The sequence below is a fragment of the Anas acuta genome, chromosome 1 (assembly GCF_963932015.1).
Source record: "Anas acuta chromosome 1, bAnaAcu1.1, whole genome shotgun sequence".
Lineage (NCBI taxonomy): Eukaryota > Metazoa > Chordata > Aves > Anseriformes > Anatidae > Anas > Anas acuta.
This window is the reverse complement of record NC_088979.1, coordinates 69,221,797-69,249,608: the sequence shown is the minus strand read 5'-3', so window position 1 is coordinate 69,249,608 and position 27,812 is coordinate 69,221,797. Positions and strand designations below refer to the sequence as shown.

The 27,812-nt window shown below is 35.9% G+C and overlaps 1 protein-coding gene across 4 annotated transcripts in view; it reads left to right on the top strand.

The window, feature by feature from the left end:
- The window catches only part of HERC2 (HECT and RLD domain containing E3 ubiquitin protein ligase 2), a 109,751-nt gene that overhangs the window by 41,028 nt on the left and 40,911 nt on the right, over window positions 1-27,812 (top strand). For all 4 annotated transcript variants that reach the window (XM_068681418.1, XM_068681426.1, XM_068681398.1 and 1 more), the window contains exons 20-58: window positions 282-460; window positions 1,243-1,427; window positions 1,776-1,931; window positions 2,218-2,403; window positions 3,497-3,667; window positions 3,773-3,876; window positions 3,987-4,137; window positions 4,738-4,952; window positions 5,540-5,672; window positions 5,782-5,909; window positions 6,034-6,229; window positions 6,814-6,950; window positions 7,420-7,593; window positions 7,680-7,816; window positions 7,906-8,057; window positions 8,481-8,672; window positions 9,438-9,625; window positions 10,126-10,318; window positions 10,920-11,102; window positions 11,660-11,844; window positions 13,507-13,654; window positions 13,750-13,946; window positions 14,168-14,398; window positions 15,073-15,208; window positions 15,778-15,921; window positions 17,908-18,050; window positions 18,250-18,517; window positions 18,673-18,815; window positions 19,897-19,995; window positions 20,093-20,261; window positions 20,379-20,504; window positions 21,409-21,517; window positions 21,667-21,806; window positions 23,389-23,579; window positions 24,324-24,429; window positions 24,593-24,684; window positions 25,259-25,434; window positions 25,938-26,049; window positions 27,716-27,797. In XM_068681418.1, coding sequence (XP_068537519.1) covers window positions 282-460; window positions 1,243-1,427; window positions 1,776-1,931; window positions 2,218-2,403; window positions 3,497-3,667; window positions 3,773-3,876; window positions 3,987-4,137; window positions 4,738-4,952; window positions 5,540-5,672; window positions 5,782-5,909; window positions 6,034-6,229; window positions 6,814-6,950; window positions 7,420-7,593; window positions 7,680-7,816; window positions 7,906-8,057; window positions 8,481-8,672; window positions 9,438-9,625; window positions 10,126-10,318; window positions 10,920-11,102; window positions 11,660-11,844; window positions 13,507-13,654; window positions 13,750-13,946; window positions 14,168-14,398; window positions 15,073-15,208; window positions 15,778-15,921; window positions 17,908-18,050; window positions 18,250-18,517; window positions 18,673-18,815; window positions 19,897-19,995; window positions 20,093-20,261; window positions 20,379-20,504; window positions 21,409-21,517; window positions 21,667-21,806; window positions 23,389-23,579; window positions 24,324-24,429; window positions 24,593-24,684; window positions 25,259-25,434; window positions 25,938-26,049; window positions 27,716-27,797 — 6,157 coding nt within the window. The remainder of the gene's footprint in view (window positions 1-281; window positions 461-1,242; window positions 1,428-1,775; window positions 1,932-2,217; window positions 2,404-3,496; window positions 3,668-3,772; window positions 3,877-3,986; window positions 4,138-4,737; window positions 4,953-5,539; window positions 5,673-5,781; window positions 5,910-6,033; window positions 6,230-6,813; window positions 6,951-7,419; window positions 7,594-7,679; window positions 7,817-7,905; window positions 8,058-8,480; window positions 8,673-9,437; window positions 9,626-10,125; window positions 10,319-10,919; window positions 11,103-11,659; window positions 11,845-13,506; window positions 13,655-13,749; window positions 13,947-14,167; window positions 14,399-15,072; window positions 15,209-15,777; window positions 15,922-17,907; window positions 18,051-18,249; window positions 18,518-18,672; window positions 18,816-19,896; window positions 19,996-20,092; window positions 20,262-20,378; window positions 20,505-21,408; window positions 21,518-21,666; window positions 21,807-23,388; window positions 23,580-24,323; window positions 24,430-24,592; window positions 24,685-25,258; window positions 25,435-25,937; window positions 26,050-27,715; window positions 27,798-27,812) is intronic.

Here is a 27,812-nt window from a genome sequence, read left to right as displayed (position 1 = left end):
AATAGAATAGAAATAAATGGTTAATGTGGTTTGGTGGAAGCAGAATTTGGAGTTTGTCTTGCTTTGTTTCTCCCTCTGCCCTTTCTTTGTACATTATCATTATTAAAAAAATAAACAAATCCCACATAGTCCTTTTGGAATATACAGTATATATTTCTATATAGGTAAAAGTAACTATTTTGTTTTCATGAAAACTTATTTTACTTTAGCAAAATATTTCATCATGACAGTGGAAGTCTGTGCATTTTCTTAAATTTGTTCTGCATTTTCTGCATTTTTAGGATATTGAAGCAAAAAAAGAGGCACAGAAAGAAAAAGAAATTGATGAGCAAGAAGCAAACGCATCAACGCTTCATAGGAGTAGAACTCCATTGGACAAAGACCTTATTAATACTGGAATCTATGAATCTGCAGGAAAACAAAGTTTACCATTAGTTCAGTTAATTCAGCAGTTACTAAGGTAATTACATCAAATTTCATTTATTTTTGCATGGAAAATCTGTTAGAGAAATATTTTACAAACTAGTCAAATAAAGGATGGCTAATTTTAGTCAGCAAATGCAGTCTTCATTCTAGAATTCTAGCTCCACAGAATTCAAAGCATTGAACATTTTTCTGGTTTATATTTACCTTGGCTGTTTTATGTGGGTAAGAAGTAAAGTTCTCTAGTTAATTACCTGATTTTAGGAAGATTTATTACTTTAGCAGGAACGTCAGCACAAATTTATTTAGAACTAAATGTTCTGCATCAGGGAGACCAATACTCTTTAAGTGGGGAAGACACCTGAATTTTAGATTCTTGACACTGAGAAAGCTGCAAATACATGATTAATAAGGTGCTGAGAACAAAGCTTCTTTATGCCAGCTACAACAGTTTAACGTATGGTAGGAAGAAATGATGAGCTTACTAAGAAACTTAATGTGCTTTTTCAATTAAGTGTGATGCTTACCATGTAAAATAATCAGTACTGAGAGTCTTCTGAACTAGATATTGTCATGACTGTTAAAATAGTCAGGTTATGTTTTTGTAGTGAGTGATGACAAAGATTGGTGTATTTTAAATACCTCCACAAAGGAAGCCTGACTTTTTGGGTACTATGGTGCAAACAACGTAATAACATCCTACAAGGAAACTTTGCATAGGTTTGTGAGAAGTTCCAGTAGAAGCTTAACTTGTGTTTCTTTGGCCTGTCTTCACTGTGAACTCTTTTAAATTCTTCACAATGTTTGTATACCAATTAGGAACATCGCTTCACAGACGATAGCCAAACTAAAAGATGTCTCTCGTCGCATTTCTTCTTGCATGGACCATGAGCTTTATAGCAAAGAGAGATCTGCTTCTCTGGACCTGTTGCTCCGTTTTCAGCGTCTACTTGTTAGTAAACTTTATCCAGGAGATTGTGTTGGGCAGGTCCCTAATACATACAGTAAGTCATCTTAAAAAATAGGTTCCCCCTCCCCTTCTGTAACACATCTTTTGCAGGATTGTAGTTTCATGTTTTAATTTATCTTCTTTCATTTGTCAGTCTAGTTGTTGACTTCTGATAAGTGTTTGGAAGTAGTTTCCTTAAACTGCTTTCTGTAAAAGAAAATGCCTCTTTGGAAGGCAGTAGGATCTAGATCATACAGTTTTAAAACTCTTAAGAGTTTTGGAAAAATATTTCTTTATTCAGTGTTAATACTGAGTGGCTATTTCAGAAGAGTTTGTCAGCTTTTGAAGACTTTCTTAAGCATGACTGTGATGGTTTGCTGTGCTTTTCCTGCTTTTTATACAGGTCCCGACCTCTTAGGTGTTGGCTCTTTACTGAAGAAATACACTGCTCTTCTGTGCACGCACATCAGTGATATACTTCCTGTGGCAACCAGCATCGCTTCTGCTAGTCATAGGCATTTTGCAGAGGTATCTCATGTTGTGGATGGAGATTTAACAGGTGGGTTTTTATTAATTGTCCCCCTGTCATTCCCTTCCACAAACTAATAAAATGTTCTTGGAAGTGTTAAATGAGTAAAAAAAAATCTACTTAATATTTTGGTTGGTGTGAGAGAGAGGGGATTTGATGTTGAAGTTGATGTGGAGAAGAAAAGACCTTTGTACTGAAGAAGTAATTGAAAGTAGAATGTGTTGCTTGGTGATTTACTTCTGTGAAGCTATTACCCCAAGTCTTTAATTAAATCTGAATATTGGCTCTGTTTTTTTTTTTTTTTTTTGTGTTTTAGGCATTCTTCTTCCAGAACTGGTGGTTTCTATAGTGCTGCTACTCAGTAAAAACGCTGGATTAATGCAGGAAGCTGGTGCTATCCCTCTGCTGGCTGGCTTGCTAGAACATCTAGATAGGTTTAACCATTTAGCCCCTGGGAAGGAGAGAGATGACAATGAGGATCTAGCATGGCCAGGAATAATGGGTATGTGCCTGAAGCATCTGTACCAACTTATTTATATTTTCATAAAGTATCTATGTAAAAACGATGACTATTCACATGAACAATTCTTGGGAAGGGAATTGTGTTTTACAGGACAAATTTTTATTAACCAGTTCATTTTTTCATTAACCAGTATTTCTGCTAGTAAATTCTTAAGGAAGTTGCTTGTAAAGGTAGGATTAAGCAGAGTATAAATGCATCTCTTCAGAGAAGTAGTCCACTTTATGTAGCATTTTGCATAAATTGCAACATCCGTTTCATTTTTCTATTTTGAGTGTTTAAAGTTACAGTGAATACACGAGTACTACTTCTATGCATTTTGTTATTAATTCTGTTGGCATTTCATAACAGTCTGGGGTGAGAAGAGACGCAGAAAACATGCATTTCTAACTGAGCTTTTTACCGGTGGAGGGAGGAATGAAACACATGGTCAGCATAACCAAACAGAGTGAAATGTCACACTGATAGTGTGTTGGGGAGAGCAAAAGCTATATGAAAATTCAGTTAGTGGTCTAAAAGAACAAAGTGAGATGGAGATGCCCATGTGAAAACCTTACTTTGATCTTTCTTGCCTAAATGAAATTACATTTATTTTGAAATAGTGTATTGATATGTAGATTGGAAGACTTTCCGCATGTGTAAGTAACTGCCTCTTTAAATAAAAAGGTGGACTTAAACTGAAATTAAATAAAAATCCAATGTCTTGCAGGCAAGCATCTAGTAAAACTGAAGTAATTTTAAGGGAGAACCAAAAAGCAGTAGTCTGCTAGAATAGTTGTACTGCTCCACCTCCAAACAAAACAGCTGTGTAGTTGGGTAATGTCAGGTCTATTGCAAGGTGACATTGAAGATTACTGCATAAAAGAATACAGCATTTAGACAACGGAATTGCATGCTGTGTATAGAGGGACACATCGATACTGAAATCAATTTTGACTTCTAAGCATGTCAAAAGGCAAAGAGCCTTTGAATAGAAGTAAAGAATTCGGTTATGTGACTGTTAAAAGGATGTCCAGAGAAACTTTGCTTTCTCTATTTCTGTTAATAAATTCTCTATTCTTTTTTATACCCGTAGGTTCATTTTTTACTGGCCAGAGTTGCAGAAATAATGAGGAGGTGACGCTTATACGTAAAGCCGATCTAGAGAACCACAACAAAGATGGAGGATTTTGGACAGTAATCGATGGGAAAGTGTATGATATAAAGGACTTTCAGACCCAGTCTTTAACTGGCAATAGTATACTTGGTGAGAATTAGCATCTGAATTAAGGGCACAAAGTACTTCTGTTTAAAAATAGATGGCATAAACAGGCTTTTAGATGCTATTCTGACTACCTCATTCTCTCATTAGCTCAGTTTGCAGGTGAGGACCCAGTTGTTGCTTTGGAAGCTGCTTTGCAGTTTGAAGACACCAGGGAGTCAATGCATGCCTTCTGTGTTGGCCAGTATATGGAGGTAAAAATGTTATATTATAATAGATGCACACTCTCTTAAGTACTGCTTTGTTTCCAGAATCCTTGTTGGAGATCAAATTCTAGCTTTCAACTCATCTTTCTTTTTCCCAGCCCGACCAGGAAGTGATTACAACACCAGATCTTAGTACTTTGTCATCACCTCTAATTGACACAGAAAGAAATTTGGGTCTTCTACTTGGACTGCATGCTTCCTACCTGGCAATGAGTACACCACTTTCTCCTCTGGAAGTTGAATGTGCCAGTAAGCAAAACTTCATGTTGCATTTGTCAAAGCACACCAGAAAAGGCCGAGTTAACAGAACATCTTCAGTTCTTCAGAGGACAGTAAAACTGAAGTTCTGTATTCCTAATGTTAATTACCACAGTCAACGAGGCCAAAGAATTTAGCAAGATTTAGATAGGAATTATAATATAATTTTGAACAATTGCATATTCAGAATTTTGTAATACACAAGGTATAGAGAATTTTCAAATGGAAGGATATCTAACTGGTAACTATATAGCACAGTTAACTCACAATGGAGTACTCAAATAAGAGTGCCTGAAGTATCTGGTGCTGGAATCTGTTGAATACCATTATTTTGTGAATAGAGGATATAATTCCATATTAATCCCAGAAAAATGGCTAAGGCCCTCTCATCTGTAAACAGGTGGTGACTGACCTGTTACTTGATTGTTTTTTAGTTGTAGATTCCTTTTTCAGTTTGAAAATGTTCCAGCAAATGGAAGAGTTGCTGAAACTTCTGTTTGGAGCTGTGTATGCATTTCGTTTCCAGGATTTGTTGAGTCTTAATAGCTTAAGTTTTCATCAGAATACAGATTTGTGTTTTCTTTATTTTAGAATGGTTGAAGTCATCTATCTTTTCTGGAGGCTTGCAAACTAGTCAGATTCACTACAGTTACAATGAGGAAAAAGATGAAGACCACTGCAGTTCACCTGGGAACACAACCCCAAACAAATCAAAACTATATTCACATCGATTAACTCTGAGTGACCATTCACAGCCCTTTCTCCAAGCTATTGCAGATAATAATATTCAGGATCATACTGTGAAGGTAAGCCCTCAATTTTTCTGTTTAAAAAAATAAAATAAAATTGCTGAAGACATAATGGTGGCATGAAGCAGTTTTGTTGGTGCAGATCCTCCAAAAGTTACAGCACAGCAATTCTGAAATAACTTTTTCTATTGTCTCTGTGAAAGGAATGATTGAATACTATTAATGGATAAGAATTCACTTGATATTGTAACAGTACAGTTTTTTCTTTTGAATTTTTGAGTGTAGAACTAAGTATTTTAAGTGTATTCTTACAGAACAAATAAAAAATGCATTACTTGTGATATCAGGCTTCAGTAGTATTGACAGACTGTGCTCACTTCCAGTTATCCAGAGATAACAGTAGCTTCATTACCTGTAGCTGTGTTAGTCTTTTTACAAGATGAATGAAACAAAGTATTTTTTGTAGTATTGGGTTGTAATTACCATGTATTAAGTAGTTGTGTACTGTGTGGTGTCTTTGATTTCTGAGTACTATCTAGGTCAGGTTGTGTAAACCAGTTATTTAAATGCTGGCTGGAGTATTTTGGATCCTTTCATTGTATTTATAAACAAAGCTAAATAGTGGCTTTTTTGTGTTTTTGTAGGACTTCTTGTGTCAAATAGAGAGATATTGCAAACAGTGTCACTTAACAACACCAATCACATTCCCTCCTGAACATCCTGTGGAAGAAGTAGGACGTTTGTTATTATGTTGTCTTCTGAAGCATGAAGATTTGGGTAGGTAGGCTTGTGGTATAGCTGTTCCAGAATACGTTTTGTACTGGTTTAAACTCTGCTACTCATGATTTTGGAAATGCATGTTCAGAAATTGTCTTTTCCCATTAAGGTCATGTGGCATTGTCTCTTGTTCATCCTGGTACCCTCGGAGTTGACCAGGTAAAACACAAAACCTTACCAAAATCCGTAGTGGATGTGTGTCGTGTTGTCTACCAAGCAAAATGCTCACTGATTAAGGTAAGTCTCTTACCTACTGACATTTGGATTATTTGAATTGTTTTATTTAAAAAGTTGCTTATTCTTTTTTTTTTTTTTTAATTGTATACCTCATAGTGATTTAATCTTTCAATGTCTTTTATAGACCCATCAAGAACAAGGGCGTTCTTACAAGGAAGTTTGTGCTCCTGTCATTGAGCGTTTGAGATTCTTATTCAATGAGCTACGTCCTGCAGTTTGCAATGATCTCTCTATAATGTCTAAATTTAAACTTCTGAGCTCCTTGCCCCGATGGCGGAGAGTAGTTCAGAAAATAATTAGAGAAAAAAGGAAAAAGAGAGGTAAGGCAACATTAATACTGTATTTTATTTGAGAGAGGGCAAATTAAGCTCATTCCAAAGCTTACTGCTCTTTTGTTAGCTAAAACGTCAAAACCTTGCTTTCTGTTACATTTCCATGACTTCAAAACCAACGGTTATACAGCAGTTCCCAGGGCAAAGGCAGGCAGATGACAAAGACAAGTTTAAATGAGGCATGCTTCTTTGAGTTCTGGCATATTAAAATTATCAGTCCTGAACTGGTTTTACTGCAGCTTAACTAGAAGTGATATCTTATGAAAAATCACGTTGTATTAAAGCAATGTGGTCAAGCATTCAACTGTTCAAGTGGAAAGCAATTACGTGATGAACACTCAGATGCTTTTGAAGTTTGCCTTAAAGATATAAGCATATTGCAGATACTACCAGAGCTAATTTTGTAGTAGGTACACCTAGAGTTTACCTGAAGTACCCTTCCATTTTATCCCTGGCAGATCTTAAATGTTCTGTATGCTCAGGTTGTCTTGCAAACCTAAAAATATCAAGCCTAAAAATATGATACTGTAAATGTTACCAGGTTACACAAAGGAGTAACTTTTTATTTTTAGTGCCAAAAAAATCTGAATCTGCTGATGTAGAAGAATCCAAAATTGGAAACGAGGAGAGTGATTTAGAAGAAACCTGTGTTGTACCTCACAGTCCTGTACCTATAGATAAAAGGCCCATACCAATCAAATCACCTAAGGTAGGATATCAGATAAATCAACCTTATAAATAAAAAGAAGAAGAGAAAGAAATATTAGTTAAAGCGATGATTGCAATAAATTGACAATATTCTAATAGTGTTGTTTGGGATATGTGACTAAGTATGGCACGCTGACTTAGTGAAACTTAGAATAATTCATAAAAATAATCTGTTGTATTATACTACATGCATATTTAGCATATGTAAAGATATACCTTCTCAAATTATAAGATTATTGATAACTTAGTGTTCAAATAAGGCTTCATTTCAGCATAAAATTATGATGACTTACTACTTTTTTGAATAGTAATGCATTTGAAATTGTATGTAGCAATTGTATACAAGATAATAAATTAGAAATAACGTTAAATTCTTCACTGTCTTCGAAGACTTTTTTTCCGGGTTTATGTGAAATAATTTGTTTTCAGTAATTTAACTTGGTTTAACATGCTACTTTCTTGTTTCACAGGATAAGTGGCAGCCAATTTTGAGTACAGTTACAGGTGTCCACAAGTACAAATGGCTGAAACAAAATGTCCAAGGCCTGTATCCACAGTCTGCCCTCCTTAACACCATTGTTGAATTTGCACTTAAAGAAGAGCCGGTGGATGTTGAAAAAATGAGGAAATGTTTATTAAAGCAGGTAAAGTGGATGAAAATGGGCATTGACATGTTAACAATTTACATAAGTATTTACTTTTTTTTTTTTTTTTTTTTTACCTTTTGCAGCTGGAAAGAGCAGAAGTTCGTTTGGAGGGAATAGATACTATTCTGAAATTGGCAACAAAGAATTTTTTGCTCCCATCCGTGCAGTATGCTATGTTCTGTGGATGGCAGAGGCTTATTCCAGAAGGAGCTAATATAGGGTAAAACTTTATTTTTAATTTTCCTTTCACAATTCTATATTGAGGGGAAAAAATACTTACCTTTTGCTTGTTGTTTTTGTTATGCGAAGGGAACCTCTTACCGACTGCTTGAAGGATGTTGATCTCATCCCACCTTTTAACAGAATGCTCCTAGAAGTAACTTTTGGAAAGTTATATGCATGGGCTATTCAGAACGTCCGGAACATCTTGTTAGATGCCAATGCGAAATTTAAGGAATTAGGTGAATACTTTTTTCTTCTTGCTGTTGGCTGGGGAGAAAGGTGTTTTAAACTAACATCATTACATTCTTTGAATTTCCCAGTAATTGGAATTCTAAAATTAATTCCCTTGCTTTGTGCTAAGAAATATTTTGATCTTCTTTCTCTGTATTGCCTGTTGTCTTCCCCACCTCCAACTCACTTTTCAGTGTTTGAGAATGTTGCTGGTTTTCCAGCAACAGGTGATTTGATTACTCATTAGTGAAATTTTACCATTAAAATCTAAGATGTAAGAAGTTCGGTTTGTAAATTCTTAAAGCCAAGTGTGGAACTAAGACATATTTTAAGCCAACAATCAAATACATTTGTACTTTATTGTATCTTATATTTTACTGTAGCTTCCTACATGTCAACTGACTTTGTTACTTATATTCCTTCTGAATTAGGTGTGCAGCCTGTTCCTCTGCAAACAATTACTAATGAGAATCCAGCAGGACCAAGTCTTGGAACTATTCCACAAGCACGTTTCCTGCTGGTTATGCTCAACATGTTGACACTGCAGCATGGTGCTAATAACTTGAGCCTGCTCCTCAACTCTGGCATGCTAGCATTGACACAAACGGCACTGCGTCTGATAGGTACGAAGTCTGAGTCTGGTTCTGTTTTGTTGGGAAGAAACCAAATTTACATGTTGGTGTACCCAAATTACAGAATGACTTTGCTTCTTAAAAGTAGTACTTCAAGCTGTTCACCTTAAATCCTACTACCCTCCCCTCCCACCCTAGAAAGAAAAGAAAAGAAAAAGGAAAATGAACTGTAAATATGAGGGGGAAGTCAGTTTGATTACGGCCTTTATTCAGTTGTGATTTTTTTCCGTAAGCATTTGCCTTGGTCCTTATTTGCAATACTTTGGAAGTGACAATACACCCAATACATTGTTTAATCTGCTCTACTTATTAAAACCCTTCCCAGTCTGTATATTTAAGCTAGAAGCTTCCCTTGTTAAATTTTTTACAAAAACAAAAGTGGTCTTTTGACCTGATTCTTTTTCCTGCTTTTTTAAAATTGGTTTTCCTAGACAATAGGAAACACTCATTATTTTACTTAACTTGAGTTTTTATATGAAGTTTTTCCCAAAAAAGTTCTGTTTGTACAATGACTTAGCTATTGGCCTCATCATTATAACATCACTTACTTTTTCAACATGAAGCATTGTGCATTTAAAATCATTACATTCCAGTTCTCTAAAAAGCTCAGGTATGTTTCCTATTTATTATTTCATGCTACAAGCCTGATGTGCTGCAAGATTTAAGTGTGACAGAGGTACTTATAAAAAAAAATGAATAAATGAAGCTGTTATTAATTTTTGTGTGGCGTCTCTGTTTTCCTTTTTTTAATTTTAGGGCCTAGTTCTGATAACATTGAAGAAGATATGATTGCTTCTTCTCATGGAGCTTCTGCCACAGTCCTAGAAGAGTCAAGAAAAGAAACTACACCAGTTCAGCTCCCTGTTTCTGGACCAGAGCTGGCAGCCATGATGAAAATTGGTACCAGAGTGGTGAGAGGGGTAGACTGGAAATGGGGTGATCAGGTACAACTTATTCCATACAGGTTTGAGTGTGTTAAAATCTGAAGTTTGTGATTTTTTTTTTAATCTTTAAATGTTAAAGGTGATTTTATGTTTTCAAGACTTGGAGAGTTAACATAAAGTAGATTAAGTATTTGTTTAATTTTGGTTTTGGAGATGAAAATTCTTTTTCTAGTGAGAATGTTCTGATTCGTGATTTAGAATGAAGTTGGATCAAATTTGCTACAAGATTATGCAATTCCAACTAGGTGTGTGGTACTTACATAGTATGTTGTAGAATAGATTAAAGATTAAAACATTAATGTTGCTGGAGTTCACTGGGATAATTTCTCTAGAAGACTGTGATATGTTTTCCAACTCTATGCTGAATTTTAAAATGTTATTGAGTGTTTACTACCTGTACATTAGGTTAGCAGCAAAAAAGAGCAATAGAGTTATTACTTTTTGAACTTTGAGTCTGAAATAATGTTGATGGTATAACTTGAGGCTCTCTCTTTTGTCAGGATGGGCCTCCTCCAGGTTTGGGTCGTGTGATTGGAGAACTGGGAGAAGATGGCTGGATTAGAGTACAGTGGGACACAGGAAGCACAAATTCTTACAGAATGGGGAAGGAGGGAAAATATGATCTCAAACTAGCTGAGCCCCCACCGGCAGCACAGCCCGCAACAGAGGATTCAGACACTGAGGATGATTCTGGTAAAAAAAAAATAAAATCAAAACAAAACAAAAAAAAGTGAAGGCAGGGTTTTAATTGAATTCAAAAATTGACATCTTATAATATGAAAAAAGGCTGCTTTCACGAGAAAATGCTAGATCAAAAAGGCTAATTTAATAAGTCTAGATTTCTGGCTAGAATCTTTCTTAAAATATATTTATCATGAGAAAGGTGGATAGAAAACTTAGTATCATATTTGTTGCCTATTTATAGGCTGAAGAAATCGTGATTACCCAAGTGAAATATTTTGTTACTGGTCTCAGGAGGTATACATTTGAACTTATTCTAATGCTATTCTAAAGTTTGCATTTTACGTGGCCTAATTATATGGTCTAGTCACTTTCTTACCTGTTGTCAGCACTGCATTCTGAATTTCTTCTAAATAGTTTACTGCCAGAGAATAAATCGTAAATACTTGCACAAAATGCCTGGTTTATACTTAATCCCTTACCTTCTTCATGTCAAATAATCTAAAGAAAATATTTACCATGAATTTCTAGCATCTTGTTTGTTTCAGAATTTTTTTATGAAATAGATTGACTTGGTACTTTGTATCTCTTTGCCTTTTGTGTCTCCCTTCAGAAGGAGAACAAGTTGAAAGAAATCTTCACCCTACTGCCATGATGCTGACAAGTACCGTGAACCTCTTGCAGACACTGTGCCTCTCTGCTGGTGTCCACGCTGAAGTCATGCAAAGCGATGCTACTAGGACCTTGTGTGGCCTACTCCGTATGCTTGTGGAGAGTGGAACAATAGATAAATCAGGTATTTTAAATGAACACAGTCTGATTCAGCTGTGTGCTTCTCTTGTGTTTTTTTCTTAGAACTTTGTAAATCTTTTGTTACTAGTTTTTATTCTTTAAATAGAAAATACATTTATGGACCATAAAAACTTGAATTGTTGACAAAAACAACACATGATCTTGAGCTTTCATAAAACATTAGCAGAAGTAGCAGGAGAATTTTGTGAGATACTGAGCATTGGGATATATATGTAATTGTTTTAGGTAATGAATTTCTTAGCAGTTGTCTTCTGTTTGGGGGAAGCAGTGTGACTGGGTATATCGTATTCATTTCCTAGCTTTGTAATTTCAGGAGTAATGCTGTTAATTACTTGAAATGAGGAAACAATATAAAGATGAGAATTGTTTTGGAGGCGTATTTAAGAAAATTAGTCTGTAAAATTAAAGTTCCTAGCTCCTATAAGGAGTTTAATAACTCAGTGTTATGCTTTGTCCAAAAATCCCAAGCCTATAGTATACACAGAATTAATGGAGCTCATAGCAAAGTCACCTGTTACGTGTGTGTCTTTCTATTTTTAGCTTCCTTGCCAAATAAATTAGTTTATAAAGAACAGCATAGAAGCTGGTGCACACTGGGATTCATTCGAAGTATAGCGCTCATGCCTCAGATGTGCAGCACTCTCAGTACCTCTCAGTGGATAACTTTGCTAATGAAAATTGTTGAGGGGCATGAATCTTTCACTGCTGCTTCACTACAAAGACAGGTAACGTGTGCATTTCCAAATGACTTTGATAGGCCATGAATTCAGTAGATTGTAGTTGTCTTAAAACAAATGCATGAAAAAAGAAACAAGGTGGGAAATGTACTTAAACAAGTTTTTGATTAATTGGGAAAAAAAAAAAGTTAACTTTTTATATTTAGGATTCATTGTTTAAACATTGTAAAGTATCTGTAAAAATTTTGAATGTTCAGGGCAGTTAAGGCTCTCTTGTTCTATTAAAAGCCTGAAAATTTTGTGTAGTTGTGAGGTCAAAACTGAGTTCCAAAAACATGCTCTGGTAAGCCCGTGCAACATTTCCTAGAAGCTGGTTAAAGAGAAGAGAGAAAAATGACTAGGAAAAAGGTGCAATTTAATTTTAAAGGTATCAAGTTAGGTATTACCTACTGTCCTTCCTTCCATGCTAAACTATTGTTACTGTTTTAATTACAGTCTTAAAAAAAGCTCATCTTTGCATCTAATTTTGGTATATTTTTGTCCTTTTTCCTATTTTTTTCTTAACATCTTTCAATGCGTTTTTCATGAGATAGAAAAGCCACCTTAATTATGGAATAATTCTTCCAAGCTTTAAGACTTGGGGATCAAGAAATCTTAATCTTTTCCTTGATTGAGATATCAGAGTTTTTTTAACTTAAATCTGGTATCATGAAGACCTGTGCACTTTTTTTTTGCAAGCTTCCAGTGATTTCTTGTCAGTATTTTTCATCTAGTGAGCCTTCTCTCATCATCCAGGACTTAGAGCTTTATAGTTATCTGTGGTGCTCAGGGAATACTTGAGAGAAATGAACATTCCTCACATGCCAGCATTTAGCTTATTAGTAACAAGGAAAAGATGAGACCTTGAAGTTTTAAAAAGTTGTAGTATTGAAAGAGGTTTGCAACAAGAGATTCTCCTCTTCACTGCTGTTGGTCAGTTGTATTTGTCTTCTGGGCGGAAGATGAGGAAGCTTGAAACCTGAAATACTCCTGTTCAGACTGTGCAACCCCATCTTCTCTTGTACTGCATAGCTGTGCAGTTCCTTGCCAGGACAGTTCCTGTCCGTGTTCCTTGTCAGGGCTGAATTGTCTAGATTTTAGAGAGGTAGCCTGTTCTTTTTACGCTATTTCAGAGGCTTTAGTTGCATAGTAAATACTCTTGGGTGTCACTTTGATTGTTTTTACCTTCTTGTATCATTAGGCTTTACATTTCACATTTTTTTTAATTATCATACCTTCATTGCAGAACACTTGGAAACTTTCATTCTGAAATACATGTTAGTTCTAAGTTCCAATTCTGTAATTGGAACACTTCCCATTCTTTTTCTGTTTTTCTTAATGTGATTTTCTTTAATATGATTTAGTCTGTCACATTGTTTCCCAGTGTGTGTTTGTGTCTTAAATATTGCAGAGGCTGGATACACTTATAAAGTGTGATAGTAGAACTGTTTCTGACTTCAAACTGGCACAATTTAACGAGTTTCTTAGCAAAATGAAAAGAAAATCAGTAGCTCTGTAACTTCTTTAGCCAGAGAGAAATTGATATTGTAGGAAAAAAAAAAAAAGTAAAGGAAGGCTAACTTTTTCAGTGTTCTTCTGTATTTAATGTTTGAGAATTTTTGTAATATTTGGAGACTTAGAATGGAATAACAACTTTGTTCTCTTTTTTAGATTCTTGCTGTACATTTATTGAAAGCAGTACTTCCATCCTGGGATAAAAATGAACGAGCAAGAGACATGAAATTTCTTGTGGAAAAACTGTTTGGTTTTTTAGGCAGCCTGCTTAGTACTTGTTCTTCAGATATCCCACTACTCAGAGGTAGAGGAATTTTCCCCAATGGCTTTTTTTTTTTTTTTTCATAGGAAATGCATGCCTTAAACTGATAACTCTGTGCAATTGCTTTATCTTTTCAGAATCTACTCTGAGAAGGAGAAAGGCCAGGCCCCAAGCATCTCTAACTGCAACTCACAGTAGTACTTTAGCAGAAGAGATAGTGGCACTGCTGAGGACACTCCATTCGCTAAGCCAGTGGAATGGACTCATAAACAAGTACATCAACTCTCAGCTAACCTCCATCACCCACATCTTTGCAGGAAAACAGTCAGAAGGGGTAGTTTCCACGTTTTAAAATAAGCTCATTTTTTATAGCAATATTTATTTTGAAATAATAAATGTAAACAATATTAAGCTTAATTTTGAAACCATTTTTTAATTTATATATACGTATTTGTGTTGTAATCTTTAAATTAAAGTACGTTTAATTGACCTTGTGTTTTAAAGCAGAAAGAAGCCTGTTTTCACCCTACAGTTAATTTTATTGTTCTTTCTTAGGCTCTTTTGGATGACTACTTCCCTGACACCGAGAATCCAGAGGTGGGAGGCCTAATGGCAGTGCTAGCTGTGATCGGTGGCATAGACAGTCGCTTGAGACTGGGCGGGCAAGTGGTTCATGACGAATTTGGAGAAGGCACGGTGACACGCATCACCCCGAAAGGGAAAATCACCGTGCAGTTCTATGACATGCGAACATGTAGAGTGTGCCCACTGAACCAACTAAAACCAGTAAGTGAGTTTTATTGAGGCTTTAATACAGGGAAGAGTATAGCTTTGTGAAATTAGGCTTTCATTTGGTGCAAAGAATATCTTTTCATTGGGTTAAAAACATTGACATTCAAGACCTGCAATGCTCTGAATGCTAATCTAAGGTGATACTGATGCAAGCCTCTATCGGGTCTTTAATGCCTTCATTTGTTGGGGAGGTGAGGAGAGGGTATTTGAGCTGAAGTTTTTTGACTTGTAAAATCCCAAGTCCTGACAACATGATTTATATCTCTTACATGAGAAGAGCTTGCTTATTTGTCTTTCATTTAATTTGCTAACTAATGTAGAGACTCTCACATGTTTTCACTTGAATCTTAATCTCAGACTGGTTAACAAGAGTTGACAGAAAGCACAGCCAAGGTGCCTGGTCTCCTTCGAGGACTGTAGTTCTTCCTTTAACTGTGTCTTGCCTCTTCACTAAGTATACCTGGGATTATGTGGTACAGATACAAGTATAGGAGCTTGGTAGGGAATAGAAATCCTCTCCAGTTGTTTGTTTTATTGTTCTTGACCAGGTACTACTTTTTTATCTTTCTCAGTTAATAATGATGCAAACATCTGAATGACTTTGTTGAATTTTGTAAAATGCTTACCAGTATTTTTTTTGTTTTTGTCTTTCTTCTACCTCTCTGCAGCTTCCAGTTGTGGCTTTTAATGTAAACAACTTGCCTTTCACTGAACCTATGCTATCCATTTGGGCTCAACTAGTAAATCTGGCTGGAAGTAAAATAGAAAAACACAGAATGAAGTCTCCCAATCAGGGTCTTTCAGGTACAAGTTTCTCAAGTTTCTTTTTTTCTTTTTTTTCTTTTGCTTTCTTTGCTTTTATTTTCTTCTTAAAGGGCTCAATATTCTCTGGGATAAAATACTGTTAACAGCAAACATATATTAAAAAAAAATCTGTAACCTTACCTTTCTTCTTAATTGACGTTGAATAATATGCACTTATGAGACTAGTTTAGCTAGGAGAAAAATTTCCCAGCGCTGCAGGTGGAATACTGTTCCTAATTAGGTGAGAAAATGTAAATATGGTTTGGGGCTGGTCTTCTTATGTTGAATTGGTTTAACTGTTGCCTACATATAGCATCTTAACTGCACTTACTGTACCATATATGAGCTGTATGGTTGTCTGAGGTGTGAAAAGCAGGAAGGTGGTGTTTTTAATATCATACATCACAGAATGCATGCAAACTTCTTATCCAGGTACAGTTCAAAGTAACTCATACTTCAGTAGCATTTCACAAGTTTTCATACGGAGTTAAGATGTAAACTGATTTTTGGACTGAGGTTGTATGAATATAGCCATCATAGTGTTAATGGCTGCTTGATGTTTCTGATAGGTCAAGTGGATTTGGATCTGCTGAGATGCCAGCAATTAAAGCTGTACATACTGAAAGCAGGCCGAGCTCTGCTCTCTCATCAGGATACACTACGGCAGATCTTATCTCAGCCAGCTGTTCAGGAGTGTGCGTTAAATCCTGCAGGTATTTGGAAATGCAATCTCTGTGTGTCACTGTTAGCTTAGGTGTTAGAGCACATTGACTGTAACCCTTGCTAATGGCAGTTGTAGGTTAGAAATTAGGTTTGCCCTCTAAAGACTCAAAATTAAATATTAGAATTCAGGGATGATTTAACAATGTATATTAAAAGCTGTCACAGGAGATACTCAGCACTTAACACAGTTCAAGTGGTATGGCAGCAATTTGGTTTATTGATGGCAAGTCACAGTGATTAGTCTACTGGATGTTTGAGTTGCTCAATCTTAATATAAATTGGGTACCTTTTAAAGATTAAAGTTTCATTCACCATCAAGCATCTCTTGACCTTGAGGAGTAACCTTGAGAGGCATCCCTGCCCAAGGGGAGATCTCTGCCATGCAGCCTGCTGCTTCAGCAAGGAAAGCTCAAATTAAGCTTTCTCTGACTGCTGTATTTATAGGATAAAGTGAGTGGGTCATAGTCATACTTAGTCTTACTGCATTGTTTTTGACCTGTCAATGTAATTCTTTATTTCTTTGTAAGGGTTTTCAATTAGTTATCTGTTTTAGGGCTTGTACGCCTTTTGATGGTGGTCATGGCTGTGTGCATTTGCCAGGTGCTTTATTATTAATGAGCTGTCCACTTTAGGGAATAGTCACATTGAGGCCTACTGTGGTTAATAAGCTAGAGCAAGACTTGTGTTACGTGGAGGAGTTGAGTGTGTCCATCACAAATACACTTTGACTTTTTAACTTTGGCTTTGCAGAATAAGTGGGTCAAGTGTTTGAAGTTTAAATATTGGAGTTAGCTAAATTTGTAGGTTTTCTATAATTAGTACCAGGCCAGATTTTTTTATTTAAAAAAAAAAAAGTATTAAGTTGTTTTTGCAATGCTTGCTTTTTCTGATTCAAAGCTTAAAGTATGAAATGTCATTTAGTTATTTCGTTAAATTAAAATGCTTTACAATTTCCAGAGCAACAGGTACCAAGAAATAACATGTTAAACAGAACCTCAAGAGGAATTTAAGGAACTGTAGTTTTAATTAATTTGAATTAATTATCTGCATGCATTCATTCTACACATAAAAATAAAGGAAATAGCTTTGCCATCTTCCGGTGTAGTTATTGATGCCATTCTAGTTCATATTAACTCTTTGGGAACTTCTGAAGCATATAATGTCTTTAAATAAATGTTTGTTCAGCTTGTATGTTTCGTTTTATTTTCAGTTACCAAATTCTAAGTCAACAGAATTATCAGTTTTCTTACAGAAATTGAACAGATTTTACTTTTACCAGTGGATTTTTAGGGCAGGAAGAAAAAGCTTTAAAAAACAAACAAGCAAAGACAGCATTAAGTGCGTGATGAGTATAGCTACTCTGCTATTGTTTCAAATATGAAAAGTTTTTTTGGAGTTAAGAAAAACTTTCTCACTTTTCACTTAAGTATCACAGTAAAGATCTAGGAAACATGAATGTTTATACCAAAAAGAATATAAAATATAAACATGGCAGAATCGAGAGGCAGTTGATTCAAAAATGGTTTATTCTTTTGAATGGGCAATGAATACTTATTCGGAGCTCTTCCCGTGAGGTGTATTAGAGAGGGAGGTGACTTAGTCCAGCAAGTAGGTACCATGATTTGGGGAAAAATGAAAGGAGTTTGTTAGCTATCTTAAAGTAGTTTATTGTGGACCTCTGTATAATCAAGTTGTAACAAGGTCGGTTCACAAGTTACTCGAGCAGTTTCTGCTAGACATGTTCTCGTGAATTTCTGTAAAACTAGCGTTCATGATCTACAAATTTCTCATTTGCTTTTTGTACGGAAGTGTAGCACACATGGTTTAATCTTAAACACGTGCTTCCTGTGGAGAAGAGATATGTGAGAAGTAACAATATGTTTGATCTACTGATATGATTTATTCTGGCTCCAAAATATGTCCTCTGATGGACTGGTGTTACATGGTTTTGGTTAAAATAATGTTTTTGTTTCAAGAGGATGGAGCAGCTGCCTCTCCTGACATAGGAGATATGTCTCCTGAAGGACCTCAGCCTCCCATGATACTTTTACAGCAACTTTTGACAGCTGCTACGCAACCATCACCTGTGAAAGCAATATTTGACAAACAAGAGCTTGAGGTAGAGTCTGTCATTTCTGCTAAAAAGTAACTTAATAAATACCCTTTTCCAAGTCACATTCCTATTGAAACTTGTTAAGCTATACGTTAAAAAGTGGCACTGAACCTTTTTTAGTAAATAACGTTTAATTGCAGATGCACACACAAACTGTACTAAGTGTGCTTGTTTTACTTAGACTAATGAGTTTGTTGTCGTTTAGGCTGCTGCTTTGGCAGTGTGTCAGTATCTGGCGGTAGAGTCTACGCATCCTTCAACTCCAGTGTTTGAAGACTGTAGCTCTAGTGAGGCTACAACACCCATCACAGTGCAGCATATCCGGCCCACGAAAGTGAAGAAACGCAAGCAATCTCCAATTCCACCCCTTCCCATTGTAGTTCAACTTATGGAAATGGGATTTCCTAGGAAAAACATTGAATTTGCATTAAAATCTCTGTCTGGAACATCTGGAAGTGCGTCTGGGTTACCAGGTATTTCATTTAGTTAATTTAATGATGTTAGAAGGAAATTTTGCTAGCAGATTAAAATGCTACTTAACAAGGGAACAACTGTTCTCTATTTGGATATAATCCTAAGAATGCTAGAGAATCCCTCAGTAACAGACTATATTTGTTTTCTGTATTAGGAGTGGAAGCCCTGGTTGGCTGGTTGTTGGATCACCCTGATGTTCAAATTACTGATCTCTCTGATGCTGATACTATCTCCGATGAATATTCAGATGAGGAAATAACAGAGGAGGTCGAAGAAGCTGAAGCTGCTTGCCCTGTGGTAAGTACCAGGTTACTAAAAAGTAAGTAAGGCTAGATGACTGTAAATTGTAATTCTTTCCTTTTATGAACTTGGTTAGATTTCAAGAACATTGTGCTGTCCCAGGCTTTCAAGACTAAAAGAAGACCACATTGGCCATAAGTTTCTAAAATAGACCATAAAAGATCTCAAGAATAATCTGTAAATGTGTATGAGTAGCACAGAAGGAGGAGTGGAATGCAGGTTTATCTTTCACTATCAGTAACTCTAGGTATCCCATACAGTTAGTCTCAGTTTCATGTAAACTGGTCTGTGCTATAGAGTAGTATTTGTAAAGGACTCCTTTGGTTTATTTTTTTCTTCCTTTGGCTGAAAATAAAAGTAAAATGTTAGCAATAAAGCATAACTAATGAATTAGTGAATAAATGGCAAAAAGATGCCAGTGAAATAACTTACCTTTTCCTTATAACAACTGTTTTCAGTGATTGGCAAAATCACTGACGGCTTCAATGTAACACGTTTTTCTAAACATTCATATTAAAACAGGAATTCAGTAATTCTCAATCTTTATAAAAAATACCTCTTGAAAGGAATGATATTCCATCTCGTCAGCTTGTTTTTGTAAGGGAACACTTAAAATCTGATTGTTACATAACAACAACAACAAAAAAGTAATGTAGTCTAAGTAAGAGACTACTATTCACACACTTTTGTTTTTTTCCTCTGCAATCACACAACCTAAGGAGTGGAATGTGAATGTGTATGTGTAAGGCTAAGTAGATTACTCACAAATCCTTTTTGCACTAATACTCTTTGGCAAGCAGATTTCATACAAGCAACTTAGAGATTTTTTTCCACAAATCTTGAAAATTTACAGCTTGGCAAGTCATTCTGGAAACTAAGCTTTAAGGTAGATCACAAACAATAGCCCTATAAAGAGTTGACTCATTGAAGATTTTTCCCATGAAGAATTGGCATGTAACTTAGATATGATACTGTTTTTTTTATTGGATTATCTTCATTTTCTGCTAACAATCCTATTTATCTGAATTTTAAACAATTTTTTAAACTGTTATATGTTTATCTTGGATTTTTTTTCCAGTCAAATGGTGCTGTTGTAACAGAAAGCCAGACCTATAAGAAACGAGCTGATTTCTTAAGTAATGATGATTATGCTGTGTATGTGAGAGAGAATATTCAGGTAAGTATTTTCCATATAGCTTTCATCACCATCATGCTTTCCTTCTGGTACAAACATCTCTGCAGAGCTCTGACATTTTATCATTCTTTTTCTGTAGGTGGGGATGATGGTTAGGTGCTGCAGATCCTATGAGGAGGTTTGTGAAGGAGATGTTGGCAAAGTTATTAAATTGGATCGAGATGGCTTGCATGACCTCAATGTACAGTGTGATTGGCAGCAAAAAGGTGGTACTTACTGGGTCAGATATATCCATGTTGAGCTTTTAGGTAAGTTGGTTGCTAACTTTATTTTTTGAATAAAAAGCTTGAATGATATATTAAGGGAAATTAATTTTGGGGGTGGAAAAAAAGTACTTACCATGCATTTATTCTTGTGACTGCTAGGTTTCCCACCACAGAGTTCTGCCTCCCATATCAAGATAGGTGACAAAGTGCGAGTGAAAACCTCTGTTACCACACCCAAATACAAATGGGGATCTGTTACTCACCGGAGTGTGGGAGTTGTCAAAGGTAATGTATATTCAAAATGGGGCATGGGAGATAAAATGGGAAAACACACAGACTTTCTGCAGTGTTTAAGGACAGAATCTTTTAGGCACACTAAGAAATCATACTGTTGTGATTTCTCTCTTACTGATGATAAGAATAGAATGTATGTGATGTCCGTGATGGGTTTAGAGACATGCGGGAGGTGGTGGAGTCACCATCCCTGGGGGTGTTCAAGGGAAGGTTGGACCTGGTGCATAGGGACTTGGTTTAGTGGGTGACATTGGTAGTGGGTTGATGGTTGGACCAGATGATCTTGAAGGTCTTTTCCAACCTTAATTTTTCTATGATTCTATGCACTCGGTACTTTTTTGAGCTGCTGTGTTCACATCTAGTAAAGATCTTAGGAATCTGTGCGGTTTCCTGCACAGTTGTACTTCTCTTGTATACTTTGTCTGGATGAACCACAAAGGTTTATTATGGTTTCCCTTTAAGAAGTAAACATGACTTGAAGACTCCGTATGAAAGTGAGGTAAAAGTGAGGTACACTAACAGCAACCTGTAGTTGATGTTACAGAAGTAATCTTTGGGGTATTGATTTTTTTAAGAGGTATAGCTTTTGGTCTTTCTATTTATGCTTAGAAATGCTCTCTCCCTTTGTAATATGAAGTCAGGGAATTTTAATATATTTTTATCTATATTCTATTTAAACATATATTCTATTTATAGAATTCTTTTGTACTCCTTTTCTCTCTGCACCTTCGCAGACTATCTGACTAGGTTAATACGTAGTTCCATTAAAACAAAAGATTGCTTATGAAAGAGACTTCTGTTTTTTTTCTTGTCTGATGTTGACTGTAGCACTGGACTCTGCTGCATTTCATAGAGATTTGTAACACATTTTATTTTCTGTATGTTTTTGTTACAGCTTTTAGTGCCAATGGGAAAGATGTCATTGTAGACTTTCCTCAGCAATCTCACTGGACTGGATTGTTGTCAGAAATGGAACTGGTCCCCAGCATTCATCCTGGAGTCACGTGAGTGATGAATTATGTCTTGTTTAATGTATATAGTTTATTATTTGGCCTTATTGTCTTGATTCCATTATCTTGACTGCTGGTATAATTAGCTTCTGTAATGAAAACTGCTAGAAGTGTATTTATATTTTCTCCTTTTGTGAAATCAGGTGTGATGGCTGTCAGATGTTTCCTATCAATGGGCCTAGATTCAAATGCAGAAACTGTGATGATTTTGACTTTTGTGAAACCTGTTTTAAAACTAGGAAGCACAATACCCGACATACTTTTGGCAGAATAAATGAACCAGGTAAGTTTCAGAATTCACATGCTTCCGGGATTTACTCAAAATGAATTTGTTGTAAAAAGTTTTAAAACTCAGCATCATATCATAATGAAATTAATGGTTGGACTCACCCTCTAGACAACAAAACATTTTTAACACATCATAGTGCTGTAGCAATTGCTTGTGATGAACTACACCAAAATGCCAACCCTTAAGCTTCTAGTTCTAGTGTTAAATAAGTTTAAAAAAGGCTGCCTGAAAACTAACTCTTTGTTAGAACTGAGCTACACCAAGAACCAAAATAGTGTAATTCTTTAATCTTCCTGCCTTTTGCTGTCAGTTTAACTGTAGGTGAATGGATCCTCATGACAGCAGTTAAAACTTTAAATATCTCCTCTAAGATTCATTTTTAGAGATCTATTGCTCAGTAATAGTGTTGCCTAGCAATGTGTGATGACTGTTGTCTCGCTTCCTTCATGATTTGGAGACTCTAGATAAATTTGTAAGAACGGCCTGTTATAAGAAAGGGAAACCTTTTGAAAGACTCGTCAGAATTCTTTACTTTCTAAGACAAGAACAGTTGAAACCATTTTAACTCCAAAACTCCTGGGTTTTGCATCATTATTAATACCTGAAATCGGCTTTTGTTTATTTTCTCCCCACCCAGCTAAAAATCAGTCTGACATCAATCTTTTGCAAGGCGATGCTGGCTTTTGAACTAAGCTTCATATTTACACATAGCCAGTCTGATTAGTTTGGAAAATAAATAAATACTTACTCCCTACTAGAGATCTTGAACATACATTGTATTTATATCATGGTCTCTTGAAAGGGCAAGAAAGACTTCCCATTAAGAAATCAGTTAGTATGGTTGTGTATTGGTAATCCTGCCCATTGCGCTGGGTGTAGGTTAGAGAAGTTGTAGCATTTTTGTAAGGCTTACTAGAAGCTACAAACATCAGTAAAGGGCTTGTGCAAGGAGGAAAACCGCAGCTCTCTAACCTTTCTCATTCTTGACTAAGGTTCAGAATCTTTGAGTGATGTAACTTAGATGCATATTCTCCTGTAAAGGATTTCTCTTGAGGGTTGGCTGAATATTTTTCATGTTCTGTGGTGGTGTACAAAGCTCATGTGCTGTGGGCCTATGTTTTGAAGTGTATGGACCATCAAACTTTGATTGATATTTCAAAAGGAAGGGACATTTTTCAGAATTACTCTTAGTGTTTTACATTCCTAGAGATCTTAGAGCTATTTTCCTTAATTTTTTGATAATGATTTTTTACAAAATCATGGATGTTTTCTTGGTAGAAATCAAACCTAAGAATAGAAGGTGTGACATCCTGAATGACAGGCATGAGAACTTGTCATCAGATAGAGTGCTTGGAACTCATAAAAAGGAATAAATTTCAAGCTATGCCCTTTAAACATGAATAATATTACCATATATATGTAGCATGCTTTCTTCATGCTTATGTGTCACATGTTCTACTTTTAGACCACGTCTGAAGTCTTTGATTTCTTCTATTTCCTTTCATGTTGCTTATGGATTTATTTAAAACAATTTTCCCTGAGAGGTGCATGCTTATGATTTCATTTAACCACTCAGGTCAGTCTCCAGTGTTTTGTGGGCGTTCTGGAAAACAGCTGAAGAGACGGCATAGTAGCCAGCGGGGAATGTTACTGGACGATTGGTCGAGAATAGTGAAGAATTTGAATGTCTCATCCTCTGTGAATCAGGCTTCGCGGCTTATTGATGGTAGTGAGCAGTGCTGGCAGTCTTCTGGCTCACAAGGAAAGGTAACTTGAAACCGTAACTGGTTTATTCTGGCATCCTTTCTTCTCAAGAGGATAACTGTTTACCTGACTTTGCTAATATATTTGTTTGTTACCTTCATGTAAGATAAAAAAGTAGTAAAAACAGACATCTGAAGTACAAAGCTATGTTTCTTCATAGTAAATGTGCCTATTTTTAAAGCTGTGCTTCATTACAATTATTTCTTGTAAATTATAAGGAACTTTTGTGAGTTTTGAGATACAAGGTAATTATTTTATTCTGTGGTTGGTGATATATTGCAATAGCCTTTTCAGTGTAGTAACTGATGTTTTTTTGTCATATTGATTATATTTTACTCAAGAGGGAAAGCACCAATGTTCCTACTAAATAAAACTCTTCTGGCTGCTTCTCACTTGCACTCCTTCTTAGTCTATTGGCCCACAGAGCTGCTTTGTGGCCAGTGTAGGCTTCATTCGCACCTAGGCTTCTTTCAAAGATTTATGTTGTCCCATTTCTTGACCATCAAGGGTATTGTGTTTTCTCAGTCTTCTTGATGGTGTTGCTCTTGAGTGAAATCAATTGTTTGCTGCAATTGTTTCTCTTGCCCTGGGGGTTGGACTGCCCAGATTCCATGCGTTACAGATGTGTACCAGTGTACCATTGGAGAAAGTTTTTTCACTCTTTATTGAAAAACACATTTACTCTTCTGAAGTCATACAGTGATTCTACAAATACCATCTGAAATTTTTTTTTTTTTTTTTCCTTAGCACTGGATTCGCTTGGAGATTTTTCCAGATGTTCTTGTTCACAGACTAAAGATGGTAGTGGACCCTGCAGACAGCAGTTATATGCCCTCTTTAGTTGTAGTTTCAGGTATGTGAATGCACTCTGACAAGCTTGAAAAATACATTTTTGTACATCCAAGAGTAGGTATTTATCTGGCTTCAGTCAGTATAGCCATGTATTCAACATGTGTTCCTGTTCATGACACAAACTCCTTATTTTAATGTTTTTCTTTCAATGTTTTGTTTTCTAGGGGGGAATTCCTTAAATAACCTTATAGAGCTGAAGACAATCAACATAAATCCTACAGATACCACAGTGCCTCTTCTCAGCGATTGTACTGAAGTAAGTGAACTTTGTGTTCAGAGAATTATTCCTGTATGTGACTGAAAAATATTTTGTTGCAAGAGATAGATCAGAAGAAGTGCTGTTATTATTAAAGCATGGTATTTTACTTTTTCTCTCCATGAGAAGCATTTCTGGCAGTGGTAAAGTTACTTATCCTGATAAGTTTTACTGTAACCACAGTGCAATTCCGTAATAGCTTTAGCAGTCATATATCTCATTTTTTGTGTGTGATGTAAATCAATATACTTATGAACCAAGGTGGCCTCCCAATAAACTTAAATCTGGGGATCACTTTGGTGGATGATTTTATTTTGCATGGTAGTTCTGATCATTTTCAGCAACAAGAAGGAATGAGTACTGAATTTTTTAGATTGGAAGTGAAATCATCAAACTAATGAGGCCACATGTTTATCTTAGAGTACAAATTATTTTGTGCTGAAAAGCCAAATAATTGAAATTACAAATTCATTTAGTTAATGGTTACAAAAATCAAGCAAAAGTTCTAAGTCTTTCCTAAGTTTTGTAAAGCTATAGAGGATGCAGAAGACGGCAATTTTTTTTTTCTTCTTAGTATCACAGGTATATTGAGATTGCAATCAAGCAGTGCAGGAGCTCTGGAATTGATTGCAAAATACACGGCCTCAGCATACTGGGACGTATACGTGCAGAGGATGAGGATTTGGCTGCAGTCCCTTTCCTTGCTTCTGATAATGAGGAAGAAGATGATGATAAAGCTAACACTGGGAGGTAGGTAACTGTAGGTGGGACAAAAAATTATAAAGAGACTTAGCATCTATATATTCCATTCAGGAGATTACTTGTAAGCAATGCAATTTAATTAGATTGAATGGCAGAAAAAGAAATCAGTATCTTTGTCAGAATTGTAGGTAGGCCATTTGTTAATTAAATGCATTTTGTAAGATTATCACACTGGTAAGATGGTAGCATTTTGTACATCTCCTGCTTCTTCGCAACCTGGATTTGTAATCCTAGCTGAAAATTTGATATATTCATAATTGGTATTGTAGCATGTATATATTTACCACTGCTCAAGAGAATACACACTCTGGGTTTTGTGATGTTTATTTTTCATAGCAACCTCTCAGCTGGGATGATGTAGTCTGGGTACCAAAGCTATTCCAGTATTACAAAATCAGTAGATAAAGTAAAAAAAAGTTTCTATGTTATAGCATGAAGGTTGCTTAGACTAACTTTTTCCCCTTTTTTTTCCTACTCCTAAATATCCTCAGTCTTGTTAGAAAGAAGGCAGCTGGGCTGGAATCGGCAGCTACAATAAGAACCAAAGTTTTTGTTTGGGGACTGAATGACAAAGATCAGTTGGGAGGACTAAAAGGTTCTAAGGTATGTTTGTGGTTTTAATACTTCAGTATGACATGGAGCAGCTAAAAATAAAATGTGCAAGTCTCACACAACTCAAAGTTAATTCAAACATAATCAGAATTTTAAAGTTTATTACCAAAATCTATCACAGGTAGATTTTCATGGATTTTTGATGTTAAGAAGTGTAGATATATGCTAGATGGAAAGTTTGGAGCAAATACTCATTTTGGTTGTTACTCTGAAATCTTTTGTTTTTTTTTTTTTTTTTTTTTAGCAGTCACTTAACTGTTTGGTTTAGATGATAACAAACTAATTGTCTTAAAAATCTGTAGTGCACTCTGTTTTATTCCTTTTGAGTTTATTATATACTTTAAGTGTCAATAATAGTGAACTTCTCTATGTACTACCTGTAAGTGGAGCTGGTTCAGTAATCAAAAAAAGAAGTTTAATTCTAATTTTTCCATTAGTGTAACTTGATTACATTTTAGTGCATTTGAAAGGAATTTCAAAGAGCATTAATTTCTAAATTAAATGTGTACTGTTGTGTCTGTGGAGTGCCTTTCACAAAAACAAAAAGCAAAAAAACAAAGTTAAGCACCCTCAGTAAGTTTGCAGGTGACACCTAGTTGGGCGTGGGTGTTGATTTGCTTGAGGGTAGAAGGGCTCTGCAGAGGGCTCTGAGTAGGCTGGATCAGTGGTCTGAGGCAAACTGTGTATGAGGTTCCACAAGGCTAAGGGCTGGGTTCTGAGCTTAGGGCACAACAACCCCAAGCAGCACTTGGGGGCAGAGTGGCTGGGGGCAGAGTGGCTGGGAAGCTGCCTGGCGGAAAGGGACCTGGGGGTATTGGTCAATAGCTCCCTGAATGTGAGCCAGCAGTGTGCTCAGGTGGCCAAGAAGGTCTAAATCAAAAATTAGCATGGCCAGCAGGACTAGGGAAGTGATTGTCCCTCTATATTCGTCTGGACAGTGATGTCAATATTAGCTTACAAAAGGCCTATGGAAAGTTTTTTTCCCCTATATACTGCAATAAAGAAGTCTGCTGGAAACTGTTTCTTTATCTGCATAAAAATAAATAACTGATATCTACCCTTCTTATAAAAGTGGATATGCCAGGTTTGAATATGTTAATTTAAAACACTTGAAAAGGGAGTAGTATTAGTATCTATTCATAAATATTCAGCTTGATCAAAGATTTCTTTGTAGCAATGAGGAAAACAGGTTGCTTGTTTGTTTCTCTTCTTGACTTTATCTCTAATCCAGGTAGCTAAAGTGTTTTGCTATTGAAAAACTTAGTTGTGCTCCAGTTCCTGCATGCTGATTAGAAGTGTGTTGGTCAACTTGTGTTTGTTTCAACTTGGTTTATTTTGCTTTTTGCCTTTCTTCAGAACTGAGTTGTGTTTTCTCAAGAAAACTATACTAAGAAAAATCCTTGTTTTTATCCCATTTCATTTTCTTTCAGGCTTCATATTTATCATGGTTTCAGTATTGTGTGCCTTTTCTTGGTTTCTGTCTTTTGCCTAATGTATATTAACGGATGTGTGAACTATCTGAATAATACAGGGAATTTTCATGTATCTTAAATGTGGCTGTCAGGTTAAGTGGATGATCACTTCAGAATAGCTCTTCTATTAAAAGTATAAAACTTTAAAATGTATTGTAATAATTTCTGTTTCCTGTCTTCTCTAGATAAAGGTTCCTTCCTTTTCTGAAACCCTATCTGCCTTGAATGTTGTACAAGTAGCTGGAGGGTCCAAAAGCCTTTTTGCAGGTAATACAAGTTTAA